General features: G+C 37.1%; 1 protein-coding gene across 14 annotated transcripts in view; it reads right to left on the bottom strand.

The window, feature by feature from the left end:
• Nucleotides 1–25,785, bottom strand: part of ANK2 (ankyrin 2) — a 286,613-nt gene that overhangs the window by 174,072 nt on the left and 86,756 nt on the right. For 5 of the 14 annotated variants that reach the window (XM_034442335.3, XM_034442336.3, XM_034442308.3 and 2 more), the window contains exon 1: nt 7,180–7,423. The exons of 7 other annotated variants lie outside the window; for them this stretch is intronic. In XM_034442335.3, the coding sequence (XP_034298226.2) occupies nt 7,180–7,263 (84 nt within the window). In that variant the 5' untranslated portion in view covers nt 7,264–7,423. Of the gene's footprint in view, nt 1–7,179; nt 7,430–25,785 lie in introns of those variants that run through there. 2 more of the 14 variants (XM_087874461.1, XM_087874450.1) reach the window with 2 other exon arrangements.

Genomic DNA, 25,785 nt, shown 5'->3' with positions numbered 1-25,785 from the left:
ACACTTCCTTGAACAAGGCTACAAACAACCATAACACCTGATAATCACAAAATATATGACCCTATGAGACTCAACACAGCTCCTCCCTGGCTTACACTGATTGTGAGATGTTCACAGAGAAAAATAGATTATGCCAGCAGATATGGCCCCAATCTTCTAGCTTGCTAAGAACTCATGTATTCAGTAGAACCTATGAAAAGTATTGTTGATTCTTAATAAGTTTTGATACATATTTATCTAGATTAAATAGTACAATTATATTTTATATTTATGGAAAAAGGAAAATGGAAAACTACTGCGTGGTACTCTTGAGAAGAAGAACAATAGGAACAAGGGGGACAGTAACAAAACATGCACCATAACTTTACCTCCATACTGTAACACAAATATTAAAAAGTGGAACTTTCAACATTACATCATGATATATTTTTCAAAATTTTGGCATCACTGTGATTATCAAAAGGCACCTATGCCTAATTATAACTCTTTTTCTCTATGTGCAGCTGATGAAACAAATTTGCATTAATTAAATGTTTCTGAGGTTGGGATGGAATGAGGCATTAAAATGTTTTAGCATTAGTTTTAGTATAAAATTTGTATTATTGGGCATTTCGTATGTAAAACAAACAGTTAAATAAGCACATTTTGTACTTTAGGACTTTCTTTCTTTCTTTCTTTCTTTCTTTCTTTCTTTATTTATTTATTTATTTATTTCTTACACAAGCAAAACATTTAAGGAACTCAGAAACAGTAAAAAAAAAAATGCAGATAATGGCATCAAAGAAACTTCACACAATTGCTATAGTTGCTAAAAAAAGATGTAACCTATTCTTCTTAAGAAATCAATGAGAAGAATCAAGCTTTCCCAGAAGAACATGATTTAATGGTATTCTCAATAAATAATTCATTGCCTTCACCTTCAGAACATATGCAAGACACAAGAGTTCTGCCCTTAAAATTCTGATATTTAATTGTGCCACAAAATGTATTTAGATGAACATTTAAATGAGGCAGTTAACCTTTCGTTGCTTTATTGAAACTGGGTAATTTTCTTATCATTCTCCTGATGGGCTCAGGAGTTCCCAGAAGAAATCTGCTTGCTTTTGATTAAGCTTAACAAAATCAAATCAGATTCACCTTCATATAAGTTGTTTGGCACAATAATTAACCTACAATAATATGAATGTAGAAAATGTAAGCAGATAAAAGTGCATTTTAATAACCTCTCATTTTATTAGCTGCACTCATATGCCGTAACATTGCAAAACATTCCAACACCAGGTTGGTTGGGGTTTTTTTGAAGTACAAAGGACACAACACAAAGAAGCAAAATGCAGGAAAGTCCCTGAATTCTAGTTCTATAAAACCAAGCAGTATTTTTTTTACTGTTACTATTTATCTAAAGAAGTAGGCTAAATAAAACCTCTGTCTACATTTCTAAAATGCAAAACAGTAATTGTTGAAAAAGCAGTCATATTTGTATAAGTGCTGAATTTTTATTGGGCTTTGAAAAACATTTTATTCTATTTTTCTAATTACTAATTAATTAAGAACAACGCATCTCATGGTAGTATTGTTTTCTGCAAGCTCAGGAATGGGTGGATAGTACTTCAATTCAGCACTGGGAAAAGACTTAGGACTGCCACTGCAAATGATCCCAAATATCTTTCTTTCTGGAGAAGAAACCTGTCCGACTTATGTAGCCAAAAAATAGACAACAGTATTATCTATTGACCTTTTCTGCATGGGAAACTTTCTTTTTCAAAACCACCAGGCTTTCAAATTTCCTAGAGCCGTTCCAAGTGCAACCAATCCCTGTACTGAAGAAATGGACATTATATTTCCCATAAAATATCCTGATGGTCTTCTATTCATGATGCTGAATAGAAGATCTGTGTTCTCTAACTGAAGTATTATGCCTCTGATGAAGCGGTGACATTTGGAGTAGGAACAGAATGTGTTTCTAATCTTTGCTTGCATTCTCACTCACTGGCCGTCACCACAGTGTTATCAACTGGAGTAAACTGTTTAAAACTTAATGGAATTGCCAATTCATCAGTCATCTTCCTTCATTGTTTCAAAGTTAATTAGTTTGAATCAGAGCTATGCTAAAGACTGTTGTATTTCCAATAAGTGTATTTTAAGGTTTCCCAAATATTACACTCATATTTTACTGTAATGTTAAGTTGCCATAAGTTCTTATGGGTTGCTATAGTCACATAAACACAGTTACTTAAATAGCATGAATTTATCGCTAAAATCCGTCTTATAGCAGAGTTGAAGATACACTTTAATATTCAAACGTAAAAAACAAAATGATCACATGTAGTTATTATGGACAAAACTGTCCAAGTAACCATTCCTAGTGAAATCTATTTCACAGAACAACAAACATATTTTTTAAAAAAGTGTTACACAACCCCATCTAGTAAATCTTATATTACACTATGCATTAGGACACTTGGATGGATTTGAGGCTACCTCTTACAAACTGCTTCTTACATCCAAACCCAAATGACTTAGTCTTTAACCATAAACTATGAATTCAGGCAAGAATTTTCTAAATGGACTTCTTCAAAAAATTATGTGTGGAACAGTTGATTTAAAATCAGAGTTGGAGCTAGTGTTCTATGATAGATATTACCATTACTTGGTTGTGAGTCTTGCAAAATGACAAGTTAAGTATATGGTACAGTAGTTATCATTATTAACAGGACTGCAAATGGCATTAGATCTGGAGCAAAGACAGGGGTAGGTTCTTGCTATAGGGATTGCCTACCCAGAAAACCATCTTTTCAGTGGACTGAAAGGCAACGGAAAAGAAGAGTTAAAAATAATTATTGCCTAGAACTTAATGGTGCCCGACTGGAGGAATGCAACAGACAATGGTGGTGGCTATAGTAAGCATTGCATGGGACATGGTGGCTCAGTGGCTAAGACGCTGAGCTTGTCGATTGAAAGGTCGGCAGTTCAGTGGTTTGAATCCCTAGTGCCGCGTAATGGGGTGAGCTCCCGTTACTTGTCCCAGCTTCTGCCAACCTAGCAGTTCGAAAGCAGGTAAAAAACGCAAGTAGAAAAATAGGGACCACCTTTGGTGAGAAGGTAACCGTGTTCCGTGTGCCTTTGGCGTTTAGTCATGCCAGCCACATGATCATAGAGACGTCTTCGGACAGCGCTGGCTCTTCGGCTTTGAAACAGAGATGAGCACCATCCTCTAGAGTCGGGAACGACTAGCACATTTGTGCAAGGGGAACCTTTACCTTTTTACCTTATAGTAAGCATTATTATAAGTTATATAGCAGGGAGGGTGAAAACAGGTTTTGTGGGTGCTGCCTGGGATCAAGTTATTGTCAGGAGTGCTTTTTCCAGCTTGAAACGTTCCATTCAGTGCATTCATCCCACAAGAAACTCTTGGTGCTTCCATCTACACCTTCACGTGTAGAATGAAGCCAAAGCCAGGAAGTATTGTTTGTATGAACATGGCCATAATATACAATAGTCTCTGCCTGGAAATCAGATCTATCTTTTTTGAATATTTCTGAGAACACACATGTAGCTCCAAAGAGCAGCGCAGAGATGGTTCGCACAACATTTCAAGAAATGAAATAGCCAATGTCCAAAGCAACCAAGACGGAATACAAATACTGTAAATAAACCCAACTTTTCCATTAGAAACAACTGCAGCAAACTTTGGCTTTGTGCTCTCATGTTCCTGAATCCTGTTTGCTTCTTGAACCCCAGTTTGTTTACCCCAAACTTGCCTAAACTCTGTGATACTTGTACTCCTGCAGCATATTGGATTGTACTCTTTCATATTGTGGACTATCTCTCATACAAGATCTTACTCACTTTTAAACATTGTGTGCGTGTGTGAATAGGTACACTTGCTAATTTACTGTCTATAACCATTTGCCAGGACATTCTTATGAAACAGTTCAGGGTGTGTGGCCACAGTTAAACAGGGCTGAAAGAGACAATAGTTAACACTATTGTTGCTCTGAAATCACAAATTCTGTCTTTTGAAATATCAGCTTGGTTAGAGAGGACACAAAGCAGGAAAAGATAACAACAACTCAATGAGGTGGCTGGGGTGAGAGAGGGTGACTGGCCTATATTTCTTCCTCCCTCCTTTCTTGGAATGCCACTGGGATGTCTTCAAGGCAGTCAAAAAAATTCACGATAGCATCCATAATTCTATGGTTTGAAACCCCACCCTTTTCATGTGTGTTGTATATACAATTGGAATAACCTTTACAATAATTAGAATAACAATGTAGAGTCCAGTGTAGTTGAGTGGCCAATAAATTTAAATAATAATAATCTGAAGGACAGTGAAGAAGACACACTGAGCTAGTTACACCATGAAGGCTTACTGAATACTCAAGAGATGAAACTGGCCTACAAAAAAGACAAAAGGAATAATAGAAAAGAGACATGACAAGGCAAAGTACTCCATGGCCAGTACAAAAAAAAAAACAGGCAAAGCACATAACAAGGCCTGGGAATAAATAAAGAGCAGAGAAATTGAAAAAAACAGAGGAGTCAGTTCTGGCTGCACACGACCAAGCCTTAAGAACAAATGCATACAAAGCCAGAATTGAGAACATACAGCAAATGATGCCTCTGTAAAAGAGCTGAAGAAACAGTGAACTGACTACAAACAACAACATGGCAGAAGTTACAAAAGCACTGAAGTATCTGCAAGAAATGCCACTTGCCTGTAAGCAAGAACTGATGGGACTACAAAATTCACAAAGTAATAGAAAATGGAAAAGCTTAAAGTGGCCTGGAACTTTAGAATGCAAACAGACGAGGTTTAACAATTACTGATTTTTTAAAAAGACAAAATAGTCTGGATAGTGTACACTGTAATACTTGGAGGCAACAGAAACCAAAAGAAAAAGAATTGGGGACAATTACAAAATAAAAAAACTTGCAAGCAGTAGAATGATTGTACAAAGAAGGAGAGGAGAGGAGAGGAGAGGGGAGGGGAGGGGAGGGGAGGGGAAGGGAAGGGAAGGGAAGGAAAGGAAAGGAAAGGAAAGGAAAGGAAAGGAAAGGAAAGGAAAGGAAAGGAAAGGAAAGGAAAGGAAAGGAAAGGAAAGGAAAGGAAAGGAAAGGAAAGGAAAGGAAAGGAAAGGAAAGGAATTACCAATAATAATCATCATCTTGGGTACAATCCCAAACATCTGGAGTACCACTTGAACACCATCATGATGGACAAAATCACCATAAATCAATTGCAAAAGGCACCTTTACCTGGAACAGCTTACATCCTGTGACAATAACTTTAACATCATCAGACAACATCTGCTTATCCCAGATGCCTGGTGAATAAAAATGCCAAAGTCTAATCTGAACATCTGGTTGAGTATGTGACCAATCATGATATATAAATAATATAGTGTGTATCTTTTGAAATATACCCAGATATTTACATATACAGCTAATACACTTTGTTAGCACCTTTGAACTGACTGATATTAAAATATCAAGGGCAAAGGTAAAATTATCAGGAATGATAATGAAAAAAACACATTTATTTAATATAGTAAATCCCACTTTAATCATTAATAAATATTTTCATTGATCTTGGGATTACTAATGTACTTTAAATGTGTTTTAAAATAAATTGGATACTAGTTTTTGTAAAGGGGTAAACCTATAATTTGTAATAATGTGAGATAAATACATTTTGCTTAGGTATAAAAATCAGTAATTCTATGGTGTACTACAATAATCTTCACTATTCAGCAAGGTGGGGTCACCATATCTTTTGTACGTTTGTTTTCTTCAGTTGGAGTAAAAAGTATTCTTTCTATAATTTATATTTAAATGTCCATTTAAATTTAGGAAGTTGATACATAAGCATGGAAAAATTCATCTTCCCATTTTTAAGGGTTTTGACAAGTTTGTTTTTCTTATATCCTGATGTACTGAGTTCCTCTCAAGTTTCTATTTAACACAGAGGTTTATATTTTGGAAATCTATGTTATAGCATTGTGTAAATTCTACACAAACATGAAACAAATGATTGCAAGATGTATCAGTGATTATTTGCTGCATTTTCTCTCTGTGGGTTATATAGTCTCTACCAAAACTGAGCATTTTCATCAAGATATATCTATGGAGTTTCATTATAGCTACTCTTGTAGGGAGATATGTGGTGATAGGCAGCATGCAACCTGATATTTATTCTGAAGTTAATTTTCATTTTTGCAATATATGTTTATACACAAATAAATGTAATCATGTAGATGAAACAGGTTTAAAAATAGCTCAATGTAAGGGCAGATGAAGCTGTGTAAAGATTAATTTAATAATACCAGGGATACAATCATACTCAGAAATATATAGAAATCAGTCTCACCAAATATAATGCAATTGTTTCTGAATAAAAATGCATCTATACTTATAGCCTGAAAATCTTTTAATAAATGCACTCTTTCCCATAGAGATACTGGCTGAAAGCTGGGTGTGGCCATGTATTGTAGTAGCCTACTATCACCAGCATTTAGTTACAGGCATTTTTTTTAAAAAAAGGGAATAATTATTAGCTTTCTATAGTTTTTCATCTGTCTGATTAAACATATTTGAAATAAATCTCAAAAGATAAGAAAATACCTGCTGTCAAATCCAGAAAAAGCAAGGTGCCATGCCTAACCATTCATTCACAGTATTCTCCAACACAACAGTATTATCTTCTTAAAAACACAGAGCATGATACCATAAAACTGAGATTGTAAGGCATAACAATAGTAATTGAAGAAACAGGCAGCAATGTATTTTTTAAAAGCCCCTTTTGTTCACTGCAAATTGGGATTAATGTTTGTATTGTTTAACATTTAACAACACTCAAAATGTGTTCTTTATCAGCAAATTAGCTATTTATCAGCAATGACAACAAACCGCTACTACAGCCTTTACACACCAGAGACTTCTACCCGCCATAATGCCTTTAATGATTACACTGCTGTTACTGCTTTCTTTTTGCAAAATATCACACAAGACCATCCACCAAAAACATAACCATGCTTTACACAACATGAAAATCACTAATGATATGAAACTACAAAGGTTGAAGGGCTGCTAGAGCCTACACCTTCGTTCTTAAGACTTCAGACCACTCCTACTGCCTGACTCTTCCATCACACATCTTGCTTTTCCTATCTACGTTACCTTCTTGGGTCTTTTCTTCCTCTGATTACTTCCATTATACTTCTCCCCACCATCACTCTTCTGAGCTGCATCCTCATTCATCATTTTGAATCCTTCTTCAGAGCAAAGAGCTGTGCCATTAAACCCTTGCAAACATACAGACTATCAGCAAATATGTCACTTACTGGATAGGAGGAAGGGGTAGAGTGGGAGGGAGGAGGGAGGGAGGGAGGGAGGGAGGAGGGAGGGAAGAAGACATGAACATGATGACGTTGCTATGGTAGCAGCTACCACAACTGTTTATCTGACTGCATTGTTAAATCTGATTTATCCAATTAGCATAGGATCTTGGTTATCTTACAGTACAAAATGTTTGAATTGAACGTACAGAGTCCAGAATGGAACTGAGAAATAAGTGATATGACAATAGACAGAAAGAGAGATAGATAAATATATAGATGAATATGATGAAACCTTCATACAAATCTGTTACACTAAGATCACTATAGCAACTTCTCTCATTTCTATAAAACAAATTACACGTTTGCTATATTTTACCCTATTATACCTGTTTATTTCTTTTTGCACGGAATAACTTTTAGTACATGAAATTTGTATTGTATTAATGGAACTGGTATAGTGTAATGGTTTTTTAATGTTATTAGTACATGACTGGAGTAATTATTTTATTTTGGTTTTTAAGTCCTTTAAATCCCACATTGAGCAATTACAATCTGTGCTTCCTCCAAGATTAAAATAATATAGGAAGCAGATTCTTACTCCTAGGTACTTTTTTTCATTTTGTTTTAGCAAAGGAATAATAACTGGAAAAGCTGCATCTGATCCAATTTGTTGTACTGGAATTGCAGTTTTGATGACCTTCCAGAAAAGCTGGTTAGAAATTCTGAAAGATTATGCCAAAATAAAAGTATAAGGTGATTTTGAAGACAGCTTCTCTAGTAACTCCTGCTATTCCACTCAATAGCTGGTCTCTTCTTAAACTTGGTAGTATTTCTTCAGCTCTTGGTTACTTCAAGAAATAAAAGATAAAAATTCAGAGAAGCAAATATACTGACCCAGTTCTGAATCAGTGCAATCTGCCCCAACATGTCAGTCCTTCAAATTAGACCAGATTAGACGACCAAAATTATGAATATTAGCATTTTGAATTAAGTATTTAAGAAAATGATAATAATTAAAATAGTGTTGGGGAAAAACACCACAGATATTTCTAAAATTACCTCCAGTTTCTTAACTGGTCTTTTTTCCCATCTACATCCCTATGTCTCATAAAAGATGCCATAATCTGAAAAATATTTATAGATCTCAGAAAATTTCAAAATAAGATTGGTTCTTAACAGATGTATTTTTATTTAAAAGTTGAGAGATCAATTTTTATTAACATTTCTTCAGCAAGCAATATCCTGGTGTAACTCAACACTATTTCTGTACATGTGAAGACCCAATTGTCATGTCCCAAGAATCTCATCAATAACATTTTTTCCCATTACCAACCATTCTTTTTCCCCTGGATTTTAAATAATTCTGCTTGGTGAAGAGTTCTGTAAAATTACAATTATTCTGCGAAACTTTAAAATGGAGATTTAACTCTTGTGAAAACTTTCATTTAGGATTAATTAGAGTGGAGATTATTAGACGCCAACACTGAGAAAATATCAGGAAGGAACTTTTGTGATTAGCGATTGGCTCTATAGGACAGTTGTTGTTGTTTTGTTATTACAGTAATATCCTAGGGGACACAATGTCACAAAGGGTAAATGACCCTGGAATTGCTAGATAGAAATGGCCCACATTCTGGCAGTTTGAGCCCGGTTCTGTGAAATGGAGTGAGCTCCTGTTGCTTGAGTCCTAGCTCCTGCCCATCCAGTAATATGAAAGCATGCAATGTTGTGAGTCAATAAATGGGTATCACTTCAATAGGAAAAATCTAGCTGCATTTGTATGCGTGGATAGTGGAAGCTGGCATTGAGCCTGGCTAGATGCAAGACATCATGGCATAAGATGAGGTGAGACTGGCGAAAGAACCCGGAAGAGCCAGCAACCTGAGTACCACTAGATAGCTAGTATAAAGCTAGTTCACCCACCATGGTCCAGCAAGGATAGGCACATAAGCACTGAACAGAATGAAGTAGAACTCTGGGCTGTCAGTATTGCATTGTGTGTCTAGCATGTGTAGATTTCCATGACATTAATTATAAATAATAATATCTCCTGCTATTGCATATAATCATCAATGTAGGGAACAGTTACCTAGTCCTAGAAGATATTAAGGTATATCAGGAAAACGAGACTGCAATTCTTGAACTCTGCAAGCCAAAAAAATTTAAATATGAAGCCGGAAAACCCCATTGAAATATGCATTTGCAAGAAGGGCCGGGGAGGTAATGAAGACATCTCTTCTCATTTGCAAGAAAACTGTTGGTGGGCCACAATCATGACAAGACAAACTGAAAAGGCAACTTAAGTTTTTTCTACTGTTCGGAAGAGAAGATCAAGGGAATCTTTTATTTTTTCTTCCACTGTCTGAAAGAGAAGATTGTTACTAAGGCAAGTTAGCATTTAATGAAATATAGTACTTTGCAGAATTTATCTCTCAATACGTAGAAGTAAGTAGTCCCATAAGACTTTTCAATATTGACTATTGAAAACGAAGATGGCTTAATGGAAAATAGCAAATACAGAAGGGAGACCATAATATCTATATGTCAGCAGCAGAAGAGATAGTGTTCCTATCAACCTTCGATAATAGCATCACTGTCCATGGATTAGACTAGAAAACATTTCTGAACATTTTACCGCTTTTTTATCAGTATTATATAAAACTCATCATTACATCATGTTTTGTTCCATAACATTTAGTGAAATTGGTAATAAAAAAAATACCAGGAAATACTAAACAATATTTCATTATCCTGCAGTATAAAGTTTAAAATGGCAGAACACAAGCTAGATTTCTTTCTACAAATATATACACACACACAAACACACACCTCTCTGTATGTGTAGGTATAATTTCATTAGGTACCTTACATAAATACAAGATACAAGTAGTCCTTGAGTTAGAACCACAATGGAGCCTGCCCAACATGGTCATAACTTATGAAGGTCATAAAGCAAGTCAGTCACATGACAAGCCCAATTTTAAAAACCTTTTTGTGGCAGTTGTTAAGCAAATCCACAATTGTTAAGTGAACTAATGGTTTTCTATGGATAGGGCTTTACCAAAAGTAAATGCAAAACTGTCACAAAAAAGGGTCATGTGAAAGGGAAAATGTGGCTTAGCTGCCAAGCATCCAAAGTGTAATCATGTGACCATGGGCGGGCGTGACCTTCAGAACTTCAAATCCAGATCATAAGTATTTCAAGAAGATCTATTGGACCTTAAAACAGTTGCTAAGTGACTGATCATAAATCAAGGAGCATCCATACATATAAAAAAAATTATGAAATTTATAAGAAGATAAAAACAAAAGTTCAAGATAGATAAAAAAATCAAAAAGAAAAAGGTGTTTAAAGAGACATTGTTTTAGTTTTGATCAAATGAAACCAATCTGCCATTTCTATGGAACTGTATTTTCTTCTTGATCCGCTTCGCCATTGTGGGTATTTCAGTATTTTTCATCTTTGTGAATACTGTAGTTTCAATGCAGGTACCGTATGCAAAACCAACTTTCCACAAGTCTTTTATAATTAGCAGCCCATAAGTCCAAAAGAATTCAGGTTTGTTTTGAATTATTAGTTTTTAAAATACTTTATGTAATTGTGTGTCCAAGTCCACCACAGATGGTAAAATGTTCTTTGGTGTTTTTTACATTTTACATTTACATTTGCAACACTGCTTAAAAATACTTTATACATCATAGATCAGGGATGTCAAACTCACATCGTCACGGTGACATCACATGACCTAAAGGGACTTTTTCCCCCTTTGCTAAACAGGGCGTGGCCAGCACATGACACATCCGGCCTGTAGGCCGCAAGTTTGAAAGCCCTGTCATAGATAATTTCTCTGAAGACATATACCAATTTTCTTTTTATGAAAGTTCTCTTTTAAATTATAACACAACGTCATTTTTAGTTCTTTTAAATACATTCTCTCCCATTGGTCCATTTGTAAATTATAACCAAAATTCTTAGCCCTTTTTATCAAACATTCTTTAACTTGTTCTCAACAGAAGTTTGCACATTTTAGCAATCACATTTTGTACACAATCATTTGTACATAATTCATTTTAAATTCCATCTTACGTTGTTCATTCTAATTATTTTTTTTATCTATATTAAATCTCTCTCTTAATATGAGAATATATGAGAATAATTCAAAACTAAATCCCCAATTTCTTCACACATTCATATTATAGATTCTTCCAATTTTGGATTCATAATTTCTTCCAAATTTCTTCAATTCACCGTTCACGTTATCTAGATCTCTCTTAACAATTCTGTCACTGATGCTGTAACTTCTTCCCCAATTCTTTAACATCCCTTGTAAGATTTCTGGCATAATCCCTTTTTCTCTTATTTATTTTGTTAATGATTCTCTATTTCCTTTGGCAGCTGCCAAAAAAGATGTAGACCTGGGCTCCATCAACAGAGAGCATCAAGATATCGAAAAGCGATGATACTGCTTTATACCATTCTAGTGATGGAATACTGCATACAGTTCTGGTCACTATTATACAAAAAAAGATGCTGAGACCCTAGAAAGGGTGCACAGAGAAGAGCAACAAAGATGACAAAGAGTCTGGAGGCTAAATCATTGGATGAGTTATTGAGGGAACTAGGTGTGTCTAGCCCAGTGATGGTTAACCTTTTTAGTGCCAAAGCATGCATGTGAACCCCCAAAATGCAATGTGAGCGCCCCCCCCTGTGCATGTGCCCCACCCCTGCATCCCCCACGCATATGTGTGCATCTCCCAGGCATGTGCCCTGCCCCCCACCCATTTTGGCTTCCAGGTTGGTGCAGGAGGTTTTCCAGGCCCAAAACGGGGTCTGTGGGGGCCTTGCATGGCCCCTCCACACCCCATTTTGGGTCTTCCTGTGCATGTACATGTGTGTTCCCTGCATGCGCACTGCCCCCAGGCATGCGCAGCAGAGACCAAAGACCAACTGGCCGGCGGGAGGCACACACAAGCATGGTGGAGCTGGGCTGGGGCGACGGCTCTGCGTGCCACAGTTTGCCATCACACGTCTAGCCTATCGAAGAGAAGGATTAGGGGACATTGATAACTGTCTTCCAGTACTTGAGGGGCTGTCACAGAGAAGAGCAGATTGAGTTATTTTTCAAAGTATCAGAGGCAGGACAAAAAAAATGATGGGTAGAAGCTTGTTAAAAAGAGGTCCACCTAGACATAAAGAGAACTTTTCGGACACTGAGAAAAATTAATTAATGAAATAGTTTCCCTTTTGGAGTTGTGGGTGCTCCATCAATGGAGATTTTCAAAAATAGACTGGACAACCATTAGATGGGATGGTGTAAGGTCTCCTTCCTTGAGCAGGGGTTTGGGTTAGAAGACCACTGAGACTCCTTCCAGCCCTATGATTCTATTTCTATGTTCTACTTTTTCCCTTAATCTGTCTCCAGCATGAAGTAACACTCATCATGTGGATTAGTTGGTCTGCTGCTTAGAAGATCTCTGTAACTTTTTAAGTGTTTATAATCCAGAGTGGTCTATAAAATGGAGTTTTGGATGAATCCAGTATCATTAAAACCAGCTTTGCATGAGACAATGAGCTTAATACTTTTTAAACAGCTACCAGTGTTCTACTTGGGAGTTACTTGCATGTTCTCTCTAGATCCTGATGTTGTTCTTAAAGAGATGACTTCCAAAGCACAAGTGGGTGATATCTTAGCTTATCTGGATAGACTTCATTCATCTAGGTTCACCAGCCGGCTGTCAATCTCCACCTCAGCATCATCTCCACTTTTTGAAGATGTGTTAGTTCTCCACTTTCTCCACTCAGAAGACACACAAGTCAGATTTTTTATTACTATCTTCACATTATTACTGTCTTCACAAACCTTTAGACAGGTTTACTGTTTAAATGTAAACGTCTGAATATAGATAAGACCTGCTGGCTTTAACAATGTTTATTCTAATAACTATATATTTACAATTTAAACAATAAATTCATAACAAGCACTTACACAATCAATATCTCCCTAAACAATTTTTCAGATAATTCTTTAGATAATCAATTATATGAAACAATAGTTTTTTCAGGGCACCTAAAATGTAATCTTCACATATGTTGAATGTATCTTATTTATCAGTAAGTAAATCTAGATTTCAAGGAAGATTAAATAATAATAATAGGAGACTAACTCCAGATTTAAAGTAAATCTTATTTTTTGTGTGAAGTCCATTACTCATCCATTGAAATGTCCTACAATGCCCTGGGGTTATACAGTATTATTTACTCTAGAACATTATTGAATTTGGAATGGTACTGAACATTTACATTCCACATAGGTTCACCAGAAATACCTTTGGTATCTGCTGAAAGAAGCTAGGCATTGATTTTGAATCAGAGAAACTCACTATCTACATATTATTAAGCATAGGAAAAAATATAATAGTACACTTGTCCATATTATCCTAGACCTGTAGTATTATAAAGTTGTAAAAGAGAAGACATTATTTACAGTTTGCTTCTATATCTACTTCATGTTGCAATTCAACATTCCTCTTCATACTGTAAGAGAAATACAGTCCGTATGTTTTTGTTTTTTTTTATTTGATTTATATGCCGCCCTTCTCCAGAGACTCAGGGCGGCTTACAATGCGTTAAGCAATAGCCTTCATACTTTTTTATATTTATACAAAGTCAGCTTATTGCCCCCACAAACTGGGTCCTCATTTCACCTACCTTAGAAAGGATGGAAGGCTGAGTCAACCTTGAGCCTTGGAGAGATTCGAACCAGCAGTAAATTGCAGGCAGCTGTGTTAATAACAGGGTGCGTAGACCACTGTACTATCAAGACTCTTTTTTGCAAAGTCCTTTTTTCCTGTTCTCCAAGAAATTGAAACTAAATAGGCTGAAGAAATTACCTTTAAGTTCTGAGAAATGTCAATTGATTTGGCATGTGAAATGTCATTAGCTTTATATTTAGTAAAACTTCAATCATGGATCTTTATTTCCTCATGTTCTGTCCTTTTTGAAAAAGAAAGGGGAAATCAGCATAGTGTTTCTTTTTAGAGCAATAGAAGAATCTAACAAACAAAAAAGTAAACAAGCAACTTAAAGCTAAGAGTGTAATTTACATAAGAGGTATGTACAGAATATCAATTCTAAAGGAGCCATATGTCATGTCAAAGTTGTGCAAACTTTATCAATAGTTACTAAGACCACAGATGGTAGACATAACTCATTCCAACAACACAGGTTTGTTTTCCCACAAGTGAGATGTAGAGTAATCAAACACTTTGCTCCATGAGGTTGAATTCTGAGGCTGATATTTTATTAGCATACCATACCATACAACTTCCTAATAAATACTTATCCAAACAGGCATGAGTAGAATCATTTGCTACATTCCAGTTTTCCTTTAATTTAGGATAACTCTGGGGGAGGGGGCCCTTCTTCTCCATAGCTCCCTCTTATCTATACCCTCCAGCAGGGATGAAATGCTCCTGGTTCGGACCGGCTCGGGCGAGTAGGTAGCGATGGTGGCGGGCAGTTCGGAGAACCAGGAGCAAAAATCCCTGTCCCCGCCTCCCATGCCCAGCTGAGCTGCGCGATCATCAGAGCCTTTTTCTTTCTTTTAAATGGCTCTGACCAGCCAAGCTCTGATGATCCCAGCTGAGTTGCCTGCTAATCAGGCAACTCAGCTTGGATCGCCAGAGCCATGTAAAAGAAAAAAACTTTCTTCCTTTTAAATGGTTCTGACCCCCTCAGCTTGCTTACCTTAGCTGCTGGTCGCAACGCCTTGCTGTAATCCCTGCAATCCATTGCATCAGCAAGCAACTGAATCTCCCTGCCTGCAATCAAGCAGGCAGGGAGTTGTGGACTTCAACTCCCAGAATTCCTCAGCCAGCAAAGCAAAGCTGGCTGAGGAATTCTGGGAGTTGAAGTCTACAAGTCTTACAGTTGCCAAGGTTGGAGACCCCTGTTCTATTGGGTAAGTTTTTTTCCCCTTTGGGAGCTTGAAAAAAATAGTTAATTGGTTTTTTTTTTTAGTTGTTCTTTTTTTAGACCTATGCATTTAAAGTTTAGGAAGTTTTAAATTTAGCTGCTTTTATATAAAAATAAAAATAAAATAAAATAAAATAATATTTGTGCAGCTTTCTGAGATTTAGTGTGTTTCTGTAGTGTTTCACTCTAACTACACAAAATCTCACAAAGCTGTATGTGGAATTTTGTGTGTGTAAAGTGTGAAAGTTGTTTTTTTGGGCTTTCTGTGGCTGTGTGAGGTTCCTGCTTGTTGCAGGGACCATTTTGGGTCTAGCACAGCTGCTTTTACATTGTGGGTGAGCCAGTTGAGTTGTGTTGTGTTGTGTGTGTGTAAAGTGTGAAAGTTGGTTTTTTGGGCTTTTTGTGGCTGTGTGAGGTTCCTGCTTGTTGTAGGGGCCATTTTGGATCTAGCACAGCTGCTTTTATATTGTGGGTGAGCCAGTTGTGTTGTGTTGTGTTTTGTAGGTTAAAAAAGGGCAAAGAAATGACATTGACTTGGCCACGCCACCTGACCAACAAGCCATGCCCTCCCAGTCACCTTACCAACAAGTCCCGCCCACTAATTAAGTCACGCCCACAGAACTGGTAGCAAAAATTTTTAGATTTCACCCCTGCCCTCCAGTAGTACAGAATTGTCTGTTAAAGTTCCAGCTTTAAGAAATATAGATACATAAGAGCAGAAGTTATCAATATCAGCACAAGGGACTACAAGCACAAGTCAGGTTTTTAAAGTCCACTCTTGGACCAAGTCTCACTAAGGTTTATTGGAACAATTTCCAAAACTAGGACAAAACACTAAATTATACTGATCACATTTACATTTTATTCTTTTCTTAAAAGCACCTAAAAAGTCTGTCTTGAGCTCTTGGGTATTATAAAGATCTCCAGCTCTAATAACTGTCCATCATTCTGCCGTGAGACCCCTAACCTTGGCCCTCTCTCTCCATCATCAGCACCTTTCTTTGAAAACACACCTAGTTGGTACAACAAAAAGGGAGAATAACATGTAGGGAACAGCAAAAATTTATAAGCACACAGAAGGAGGACATTGGAAGTAATTATTTATAGCTGAAAATAGCATTAGTGGGTGTTTGATTCTAAACCAACTGATCCATATCGAGAGTTAATGATGGGCTAATGTTTTAATTCACATGCCAGAAAATTCCTAGAACAATGCCAGAGAAACATGACTTCTTATAAGCATTGTAATTTTGTCCCTATTTTGATTTCCATCGCAAGTACATGAAAGAATAAGAGGTAAAAGGTCTTTAGGAAGCCCCCAAATCTATGTGTAGTGGTAATGATTCTGATTGGGGCTTATATTCAAAGATATTTGAATTTTGGAGACGAGTCTCTGGGAAAAAGAAAAACAAGAAGTAACAGCCTCCCAATCTCCTTCGAAGCGGTTAGGAGGCTTTCAAAGATGCCACTTCATATTTGAACATCTATATTGTGTGCTGCCATTACATGATCATAAATCTGTTCTCTAAGGGAATAGTTGGCTTAGTTGACTGTGTTCTGTGAATACAACCAATATCTATTCCAATGAGCTGAAATGAAGAAAGAGATGAAAGGGCAACCTTGTAGAAAGACTGTCTTCCCTAAAAAAGTATTGCTTGGCAGCAACTATTGTACCAAGGAGAAAGAGGAAGCAGAGGCATTCTAACGTCTGAAAAACTATTCGCTTTCACACTTGCTGACCTTTCTCCATTTGCTTCTTTTCTAAAATTTATACCCTGCCCAATTTCTAAGACTTTGGGCAGCTAACATAAAATATCAACATAAATGGCAAAACATGATTAAAATATATGTAAGGGTCAAAAATAACTATGGCACAAGATCTTTAGTTCTAAATGTCTGTTAAAAGGTCAGGCCTTCATTTCCTTATTAAAAGTAGAAGTGTGGGGGGGACCTATGAATTCCAAGATGTAGTATAAGATCCATAAAAAATAGGGCTTCCAGTGAAAAGACTTGTTATTTCCATCCTTTATCTCCCAAGGGGTGAACTCTAAGCATCTCTTCCTGAGCTGATTAATGTTCCTATAGTAAATCTAGGGGGTAACAAGTTGTAAGCAATGTTTACGCAGGAGCTTCTTAGAAACATTGAGTCAGTTTTGAAGTAAGAGGAGAAAACTTCATCCTGAAACCATTACAAAAGAAAAGCTTGGCAAAATGGTTCAATTCTGTCCTACTTCAAAAAAAAAAAAAAGTCCAGGGTGCACTTTTCTGCCAGGCTTACACAACGCTCTTTCGGTGAACCTTCCTAAAATTTCACGATTCTGTCGTTAGCTACTGCCAGGGTAAACAAAGAATGATAACACGTATATGATTCTTCTTTACAGATTCATCAAGAAATATCACCTTACTCTGGAAGACTAACATTATTGGCTAGACCTCTTCATTTCTTAGCAATATATTTCAAAATAAAAACTATTTCTAAAACCTGGGAAGATCTCAAGCTGCAACTGCGAGTAAAAAATAAAATCCTACCACTGGTTTAGAAAAGACAATAATGGGATTGGAAAGAATGGTATGTTCTCAGACACTGTTAGAACATTCTGAATGCTCTCTTCGCCAACAAAAGCTTCTTTTATGGGGAAGTGGGGGGAAAAGGCTTTTATTCTCTAGACTTTGATGGAATCACAGCAGGGCAAGGGCACTGAGAAAACAAGCATTTGCTACACTGGTCAAATGGCTGTGAACTTAAGAGTTCCTTGAAGTGCTTTATCTGCATTCATTCATGATTACATGGTGTTATGGAGACTTCTAATAAAGGTTCATTTGAGATGAAGAAAAGCAAAGGTCTTTCTGTTAAAAGTTATTTAGGATTCTGGTCACATGGGTTGCTAGTTGCTCCTACGAGGGAGGGCAGGATATCTGGCACCAAGGTACGTAAGGGGAAAATGTTACGAGGAACAGAGTAAAATGCAAATTTTGTTTGTGCACACACGTGCATGTAATATTCACAAATGTATCTTCTCTAGGCATGTAGTGGCTATTAAATCAAGTGTTGTGCCACCTATAGGGCCCTTTTGTTGAGCTCAGTTTACCTCTTTGATCTCATTCCAAAATGTCCACATGCATACTGCGGCTCTCATACACTGGGGGAAACAATGCCTTTACCAGTCAACAATGGAGTAGCCCCAGGGACAGATGTCTTCCTCTTTCACTATATTTCAGCCTCTCTCATGTAGAATTTTCTGAAGACAATACTAGAGACATCTAACTTGACAAGTTCCATCCTCACCGGTTTAGATTCAAACACAAAAACAAATTGAGATGGCAGAGCATAGTCATTCACTTCAATGCTTCGAGGTACCCAATGGGGAGACCCAAATCCAGCATTTCCAAGTACTTTTTTAAGACAACAACACTAAGGTGGAGGGTATTTGTTGCAGCAAAAAGACAATCGCACAGAAACCAACTCTAATGAAAAAAGGAAGGGCAGAAGAGGAGGATGAGGAGGAGGAATTTCAGGGATCACACTTTCTTTCATCAGATGTGCAACACTAAATATGTAGATGTAAATTTACAGCCCTCAACCTTCCACCATTCTTTTTTTTTTTTTTTGCTTTAATTTATATGCCGCCCTTCTCCGGAGACTCAGGGTGGCTTACAATACGTTAAGCAATAGCCTTCATACTTTTGTATATTTATATAAAGTCAGCTTATTGCCCCCACAATCTGGGTCCTCATTTCACCTACCTTAGAAAGGATGGAAGGCTGAGTCAACCTTTAACAATTTAACAGTGGGTCAAAGTTACAATGGGCTTGGAAAAAGTAACTTAGGACCTGGCTTGCCCTTATGATCATTGCACCACCCTCTACAGTCACATGATCACAATTCATCTGCTTGGCAACTGGCTTGCATTTATGACTGGTTGCAGTGTCCTGAAGTCATGTGATCACAAAAGAAATGCTCATCGGGGAAGCTGGATTTGCTTAATGGCCTTGTGATTTGCTTAAAAGTTGTTGTAAAAATTGTCATAAAATCAAATTCAACTTCACTTGATTTATGACCGCAAGGATTTATGATGGAAATTTCAATCCCAGTTGAAATGTTTATGTTGAGGACTACTTTATATGTACCCTGAATAGAGAGATAAGGTGATGATGATAAAGGAATATTTACAGTTTGCCTTCAAAACATTAAGATACAGTCATAGTAATCTGTGGAAGCATCAAACATAAAATCCAATATTCATGGCTATGACTCATCCTAGGGTAACAACCATGGATGATGAGCAGGCATAGCTAGATCAATATGCAAGTAAATACCTGATCACTTTCTAATATAAGTTATACCACCAACTGTGAAACATATTCCTCTGTTATTTATACAGGCAGATCAATATATTTACAAGCATATTAGTAGAGATCAATCAGACACTAAAATGATATTATTCAAAAATCAGTGAAGGATGTTTTCAAACTCACAGACATTCTATAACAGACCAAAGTCACTTAAAAAGGAGCTTAAAAAGAGTTCTCCGATGTACATTCACTAAACTGGAATTCATTGACAAATATCACAAGTAAACCTGAAAAAGAAGACATTTTATCTAGAAGCATGTTATCTAGAAGAATAAGAGATTCACTCAATGACACTCAGTATCTGGTATCAGGCTTTTGCTATTCAAATCAACCCATGTCCCATCCTTTCAGTTAAAAATTATGGTGTAAAAAGAGATCGTGGAAATTAACAAGCGACTAGGTAGCCGCTACCACCTTGGGTTCTTCCCTCATAGAATGTGTTCTCTATACAAAGTTTATGGAGAAGACTGCATATCTTTTATTATCACATTGCTTTATAGAAAGTTCTAGGAAAGTTGCCAAATTTGGGAATGCTGGTAGAATATGCTGTGTCTGAGTTTTCTCTAAGATCAAAAATACCAGCTAATTAAACCTTTTTCCCTAAAAGGCTTTAGCAAGTTTTTCTTTCTATTAAACATTTGGGTTTATATATACAGTAGACCTTGGAAACTTATATTTGACGAAGTGCACCTATTCTGGATTTGCTACATTGGCTACCATAACACTTTCGTTAAAGAGCGCTGTATGTTCTTCTATGGCATGGCTCTCAATTGAGATGTTTCAATGGCCCTTTGGTCCTGTCAATGATTACAAGATATGTATTGTGGTTGGTTGCGCAGTCAGCCAGATGTTCAGAGTGGATCTAGCATTTTTATCCACCTATCAAGTGCTTCTGAAGAACCTGGAATAGGCAGATGTGGTGGTATTATTAATAATAGTAGTATTGTGTTGTTTGTGGTCTGGGCCTTTCTACTGTTCTTTTTAGATAGATTAATTTGGTAAGTCTACTACCTTAAATTGTTTAGATTAGGCCAATTATATATTATGGAAAAGAAATAAATTAAACAGATTTGTAAGGCAGCATAATAGAACATTATCTGATGCAATACAAAGTTTCTCTATTATTTGCTTTCGCAGAGTCACTTACTCTTTTCTTCTCATAATTATTGTAAACTCTTGGAGCATATTTTTCAGTCAAGAGTTTTAGCAATTTCAAAGCATTTATCGCCTACCCATAAAATCTCCCTGACAAATAGTTCATGAAAAATTAGTTTTGCTAGTGGACTGTGATTACTCTGAGTGGAGTTATGCTGGCTTTTCTTTTTATCAGTCAACAATCATAGTCATCCTTTTCTTCAAGAAGAATGCACTCTTCATAGACAAATGCAAAAACAAATGTTACTAGCTGTGAATTTTTCAAGCATGACAAAAATTAACCAATTAGCACATCAAAATTATGTGAGCAAGACCGATGTAAGGCTTTTCTATTCTATATGACCCTACAATTATTTTCGCCTGAATAATTTGCCTTGCTACTTATGACAAGCCACAATGCTTCTCCCATTTAAAATATGCACAGTAGCCTCCCTGGAGAGCCCATTAGGGCACAAAGATCTACCTTCAAATGTTACTGGAAGGTTATTAAGACTGATGGATACTGTAGATGCGGTACAACAAAGAAGCAATCAGCAGAGATTCAACGTCTTATAAGACAGGGGGATCCACATAGCGTGTGATTTCAGCAGAAAATGCATAAGCTGAGATAACAAAAATAACTGCAAAACCTTTGTTGCTACTTAAAAATAATGAATGGCTTTCTGTTTAAAGTTTTATACTGTTATTTCTACTACAAGCAGGTAACATACGCAGCTCATTGAGAAGCTAGCTAGCTTGCAAATAAATGTTCTTGTGATGAAAAATTTTACTTTCAAAGAACCAAAATAAATATCCTAACTTAAAATTGAAGCTATAAATACAATGCTTTGCAGTCAAATACATTTTTCAATTATGACATTGCGCCATTTCAAAATGCTTCTCGTCTATTTTCTCATTTTTAACTGTGGTGGCAATACAGGGTTTGGTCACTGTTTATATGCTTGATAAGATTCCTGGAACCATCATCATATGTATACTACAGCTATATATGTATATATAGCTATTGCGTTAAGACATTCATTTAGTGAATCAATTGTTTCCTTTTATCAATAGATCTGTATTCAGCAGCCTCTGTTTGAATATCTCTATAGTAAAAAAAGTTTTTTGAACAATATTTGAATGCTTACTTTCATTCAAATTAAGTATTCTTGATCCTTCATTGACCAATTCTCGATCAATAGTATAACATTTCATCTTCTATGTAACATCCTTTATAATGATGTAAAAAAATGGGATAGGTGAAGCAGTACCCTGCCCCACTATAAGACTGATTCTGAAGAGCACAATGGTTCACGTGGTTAGGACTGAGAATCTGCAAGCCCATATTTGAGACCCTGCCGTGTGGCGGGGTGAGTTCCCATCATTTGGTCCAGCTCCTGCTGACTTACCAGTTTGGAAATGTGCAAACAAGAGTAGATAAATAGGTATCATTTTGATGGGCTCATTAACTGGGACATGAATGGAGCCCCCACCTGGGCATCTCCCGGGCAACAGCGATTCACCAGGTAATCCTTTCAACCCGGAAGCACTTAGGTGCTTCCAACACAACAACATACTGATTCTTATGTTATCAAATTTAAAGTCTCACTTTTTTCAAAATGCATAATATATACCAATACATATTATTATAACTAATACTCTAAAAAAGAATATACTCTAAAAAAGAATATACTCTAAAAAAGAATATACTAAAATGTAGTACTCCACACAAATGGATAAGATATTCTGTTATGCTACAGCAACATATTTTGTTTGGTTTTCTTATCTAACACGTATTTAAAAAAAAACAAAAAAAAAACAACCCTTATTTCTTGCCAGGTAGTTCTAGCTTTTGTGGGTGCATTTGGTTCAGTTTTTAACAGATTTTATCAAAAACTGAAAAGTGCAAATATTATTTCCCTTATTGGAAATGGAATCCAGGTTCTAATGGTGATTATTCAATATTGATTTTTTGTATTGATCCAAACACTTAAAAGTATTTGTTGTTTTATATTTAAGATATGTAGAATCATTATTGATACTATTAGTATCAATCAGTTAAAATACTATTAGTATCAATTAGTTAAAATCAATCAACTATTAGTTAAAATACTTGGTGTTGTCTTTGTTTCTTCTAGTGTTTCTTCTCATGTATTATTTCTTTAAACTTTATTGTTAAATCTTAGCTTTGATCTATAATGGTTGAACTGTCTCAAACTTAAACCAAAGAGGGAGAAAGTGAGTTTTTAGTTGTTTCTTTTATTTCTCTTGAGACAATACTAAATACGCAATGGAGATAGTTCCTGGTAACTAGAATACTGAAGACTTCAGACAAAAGTGAATGGAAGGTTGTTTACTGCTAAGGATTGCATTTTCTCAGTGAAAATGAAGCAAAATCTTGAGAATGAAAGACCGCAATAGGTGACCTACTTAATTGAGAGGATCTGAAGTGCATCCTCTACTTTACTGGGGAAGTAGACACTAACAGAGATAAGTGGATCCTTAAATCACCAGATACCATGGGTTAATCATTTTAAAAATAAAGGTTCTGATTCAAATAATTTATTGGTAATTATATGGATAGGATAGGCTTATTTCAAAACAAAGAATGTAACAAATTAATAGATTTTAATTTACTTGTGATATTATTCAAGGCAATTGTCATGGCCCCCGTCAGAGCCTGAGTCCACGGAGAAGGATGAGCTGGAGCTGGGGCCAACGGAGGTTGAGTGGGAGGAGCAAGATGAGGCAGCCCCAGTTCCCTTGGGCTTCGGACAGCTTGCCAGCAGGGAAGGACGAGGGAAGGATGACCGAGAGAGGGGGGAAGAGAGAACAGGCAGTGGAGATAAGGACCAACTGAACTCAGGTGATGAGCAAGGACCACCCCCTCTTGATCCCAGAGCAGTGGAGAATGGAGAGGAGGCAGGAACAGTGCAGGCCGACCCGATGACTCAGGAGAAGAGTGCCCCATCCCTCTTCACAAGGCACACCTGGGACTGAGACTTAAGAAGATGCTGTGGGGAAGAGCACTTGTTGGGAACAAGCACTGAATTTGTGGACTTTTGTGTGCCGTTGCCGATGTCTGGAGTTCGCTGAACTTCTTGCCTTATTATTGCCTTGTTCTTTTGCTTTATTGGACTCATTGCCTTGTTCCTTTACTTTGTTGGACTCATTGCCTTGTTCCTTTGCTTCATTGAACTCATTGCCTTGTTCCCTTGCCTCACTGGACTTCTTGCCTTGAAGCCATTGTGTTAACAGCGTTTTGCTGGACTACTCACAGCCAGAGGTGTGGAGGTGTGTGTGTGTGTGAGCGGTTTGCTCCATGCTTAACATAAATGTGGGAGCATTTGGGGGAAAATTGGAACAATAAGGGTAGTTTGAACTATCAGCTGCCTTGCCCCCAGTCATTACAGCAATATTCTAAAACTGATGCATTAAGAAATAAAATTATATCATACTTCTCTCATTACTATAAATGTCATTTAAATATTAAAACACTGCATATGAAACTACAAATATATGTTGTACAATTAAGACATAACAGAAGTGTGTATTTCATTTGTTGGATCAAAATTTTCTACCTTGGTTAAAGCTAAAGGTAAAGGTTTCCGCTATCCAGTTGTGTCCAACTCTAAAGGTAGTGCTCATCTCCATTTCTTAGCCAAGGGAGCCAGCATTCTCCAAAGACATTTTTTGTGGTCATGTGGCCAGCATAACTACACCAAGGTACACAGAATGCTGTTACCTTCCCACTGAAGGGGTACCTATTTATCTACTCACATTTGTATGTTTTCGAACAGCTAGGTAGGCAAGCGCTGAGGCAGGTAACGGAAGCATGGCACTCGGGTCTCAAATCTGGCCTGTCAGCTTTCCAGCTGACAATCTCTGTGTCTTTAACCACTGAGCCATCACGCTCCCTTGGTTAACTCACTGCAAAATCTCAGTATTGAATATTTTTGTTGTGATTCAGGTTGCCTGTGTAGCAAATGCAAAGCAATATATTGGTTGCCATGGTTAATGCATACTTCTGAAATTAATCAGAAATGTGTTTTGATGATTCTCTCTTCCCCACCCAAAGTATTTTATGGGACAAAATGTTGGATTCTGAGTCTGATTGGTAATTTCATGATATCAGGTGAGAGAAGCAATGTGAGTCACATTTTTTAAAAAATGAGTTTCATAAAATGGTGGCAGGAGTTAATTTAATTCTAGAAAAAGAGTCAAGATTCACTGTTTTAAAATGAAAAAAATGCCCAAGACGGTAGCATCAGTCTTTACTACTGAAGCTATAGCACTGTATCTAAGCCTGTATTTATTTTCTTAGGACAGGAATATAACTATTCTAGTACAGCTTGAATGTACTAGGTCCCAGTGGCATTCAACGAAGAGCTCTTAAAAGGACTCAAATGTAACAATGTCAACTGCCTAACCCCCCTCCCCAAAAGTAACTTATCCCTCAAATACCAAGGGACTAGAACAGTAATGATGAACCTATGGTATGCGTGCCAGAAATGGCACACAGAACCATCTCTCTGGGCATGTGAGCCGTCGCCCATTGCTCTTCCAGGTTCTGGCATGCTGGCCAGCTGGTCTTCACACATGCGGGAGCATCAGAAACCAGAAGAGCAGCCGCCTGGTGCTCTTCTGGTTTTCGGTGTGTGCATGTGCACTGGCCAGCTGGTCTTTGTGCACGCATGAATGCCAGAAACCGGAAGACCAGCTGACCGGTGTGCATGCATGTGTCAAAAACCAGAAGAGCAGCTGCCCGGTACACATGTGTGCACTGGGCGGCTCCTCTTCCGCTTTCCGGCATGTGCATGTGCACTGGCCAGCTGGTCTTCATGCATGCATGCTTGACAGAAACCGGAAGACCAGGTGGCCAGTGTGCATGTTGCGCGTTGGAAACTGGAAGATCATCTTTCCAGCGCACACATGCACACCAGACAGCTGCTTTTCCAGTTTCTGGCATATGCATGCACATGC

Source organism: Pantherophis guttatus, chromosome 8, assembly GCF_059756535.1.
Source record: "Pantherophis guttatus breed Tessera chromosome 8, ASM5975653v1, whole genome shotgun sequence".
Classification (NCBI taxonomy): domain Eukaryota; kingdom Metazoa; phylum Chordata; class Lepidosauria; order Squamata; family Colubridae; genus Pantherophis; species Pantherophis guttatus.
Note: the sequence above shows the minus strand (reverse complement) of the source record. Positions and strands in the feature narration are given on the sequence as shown.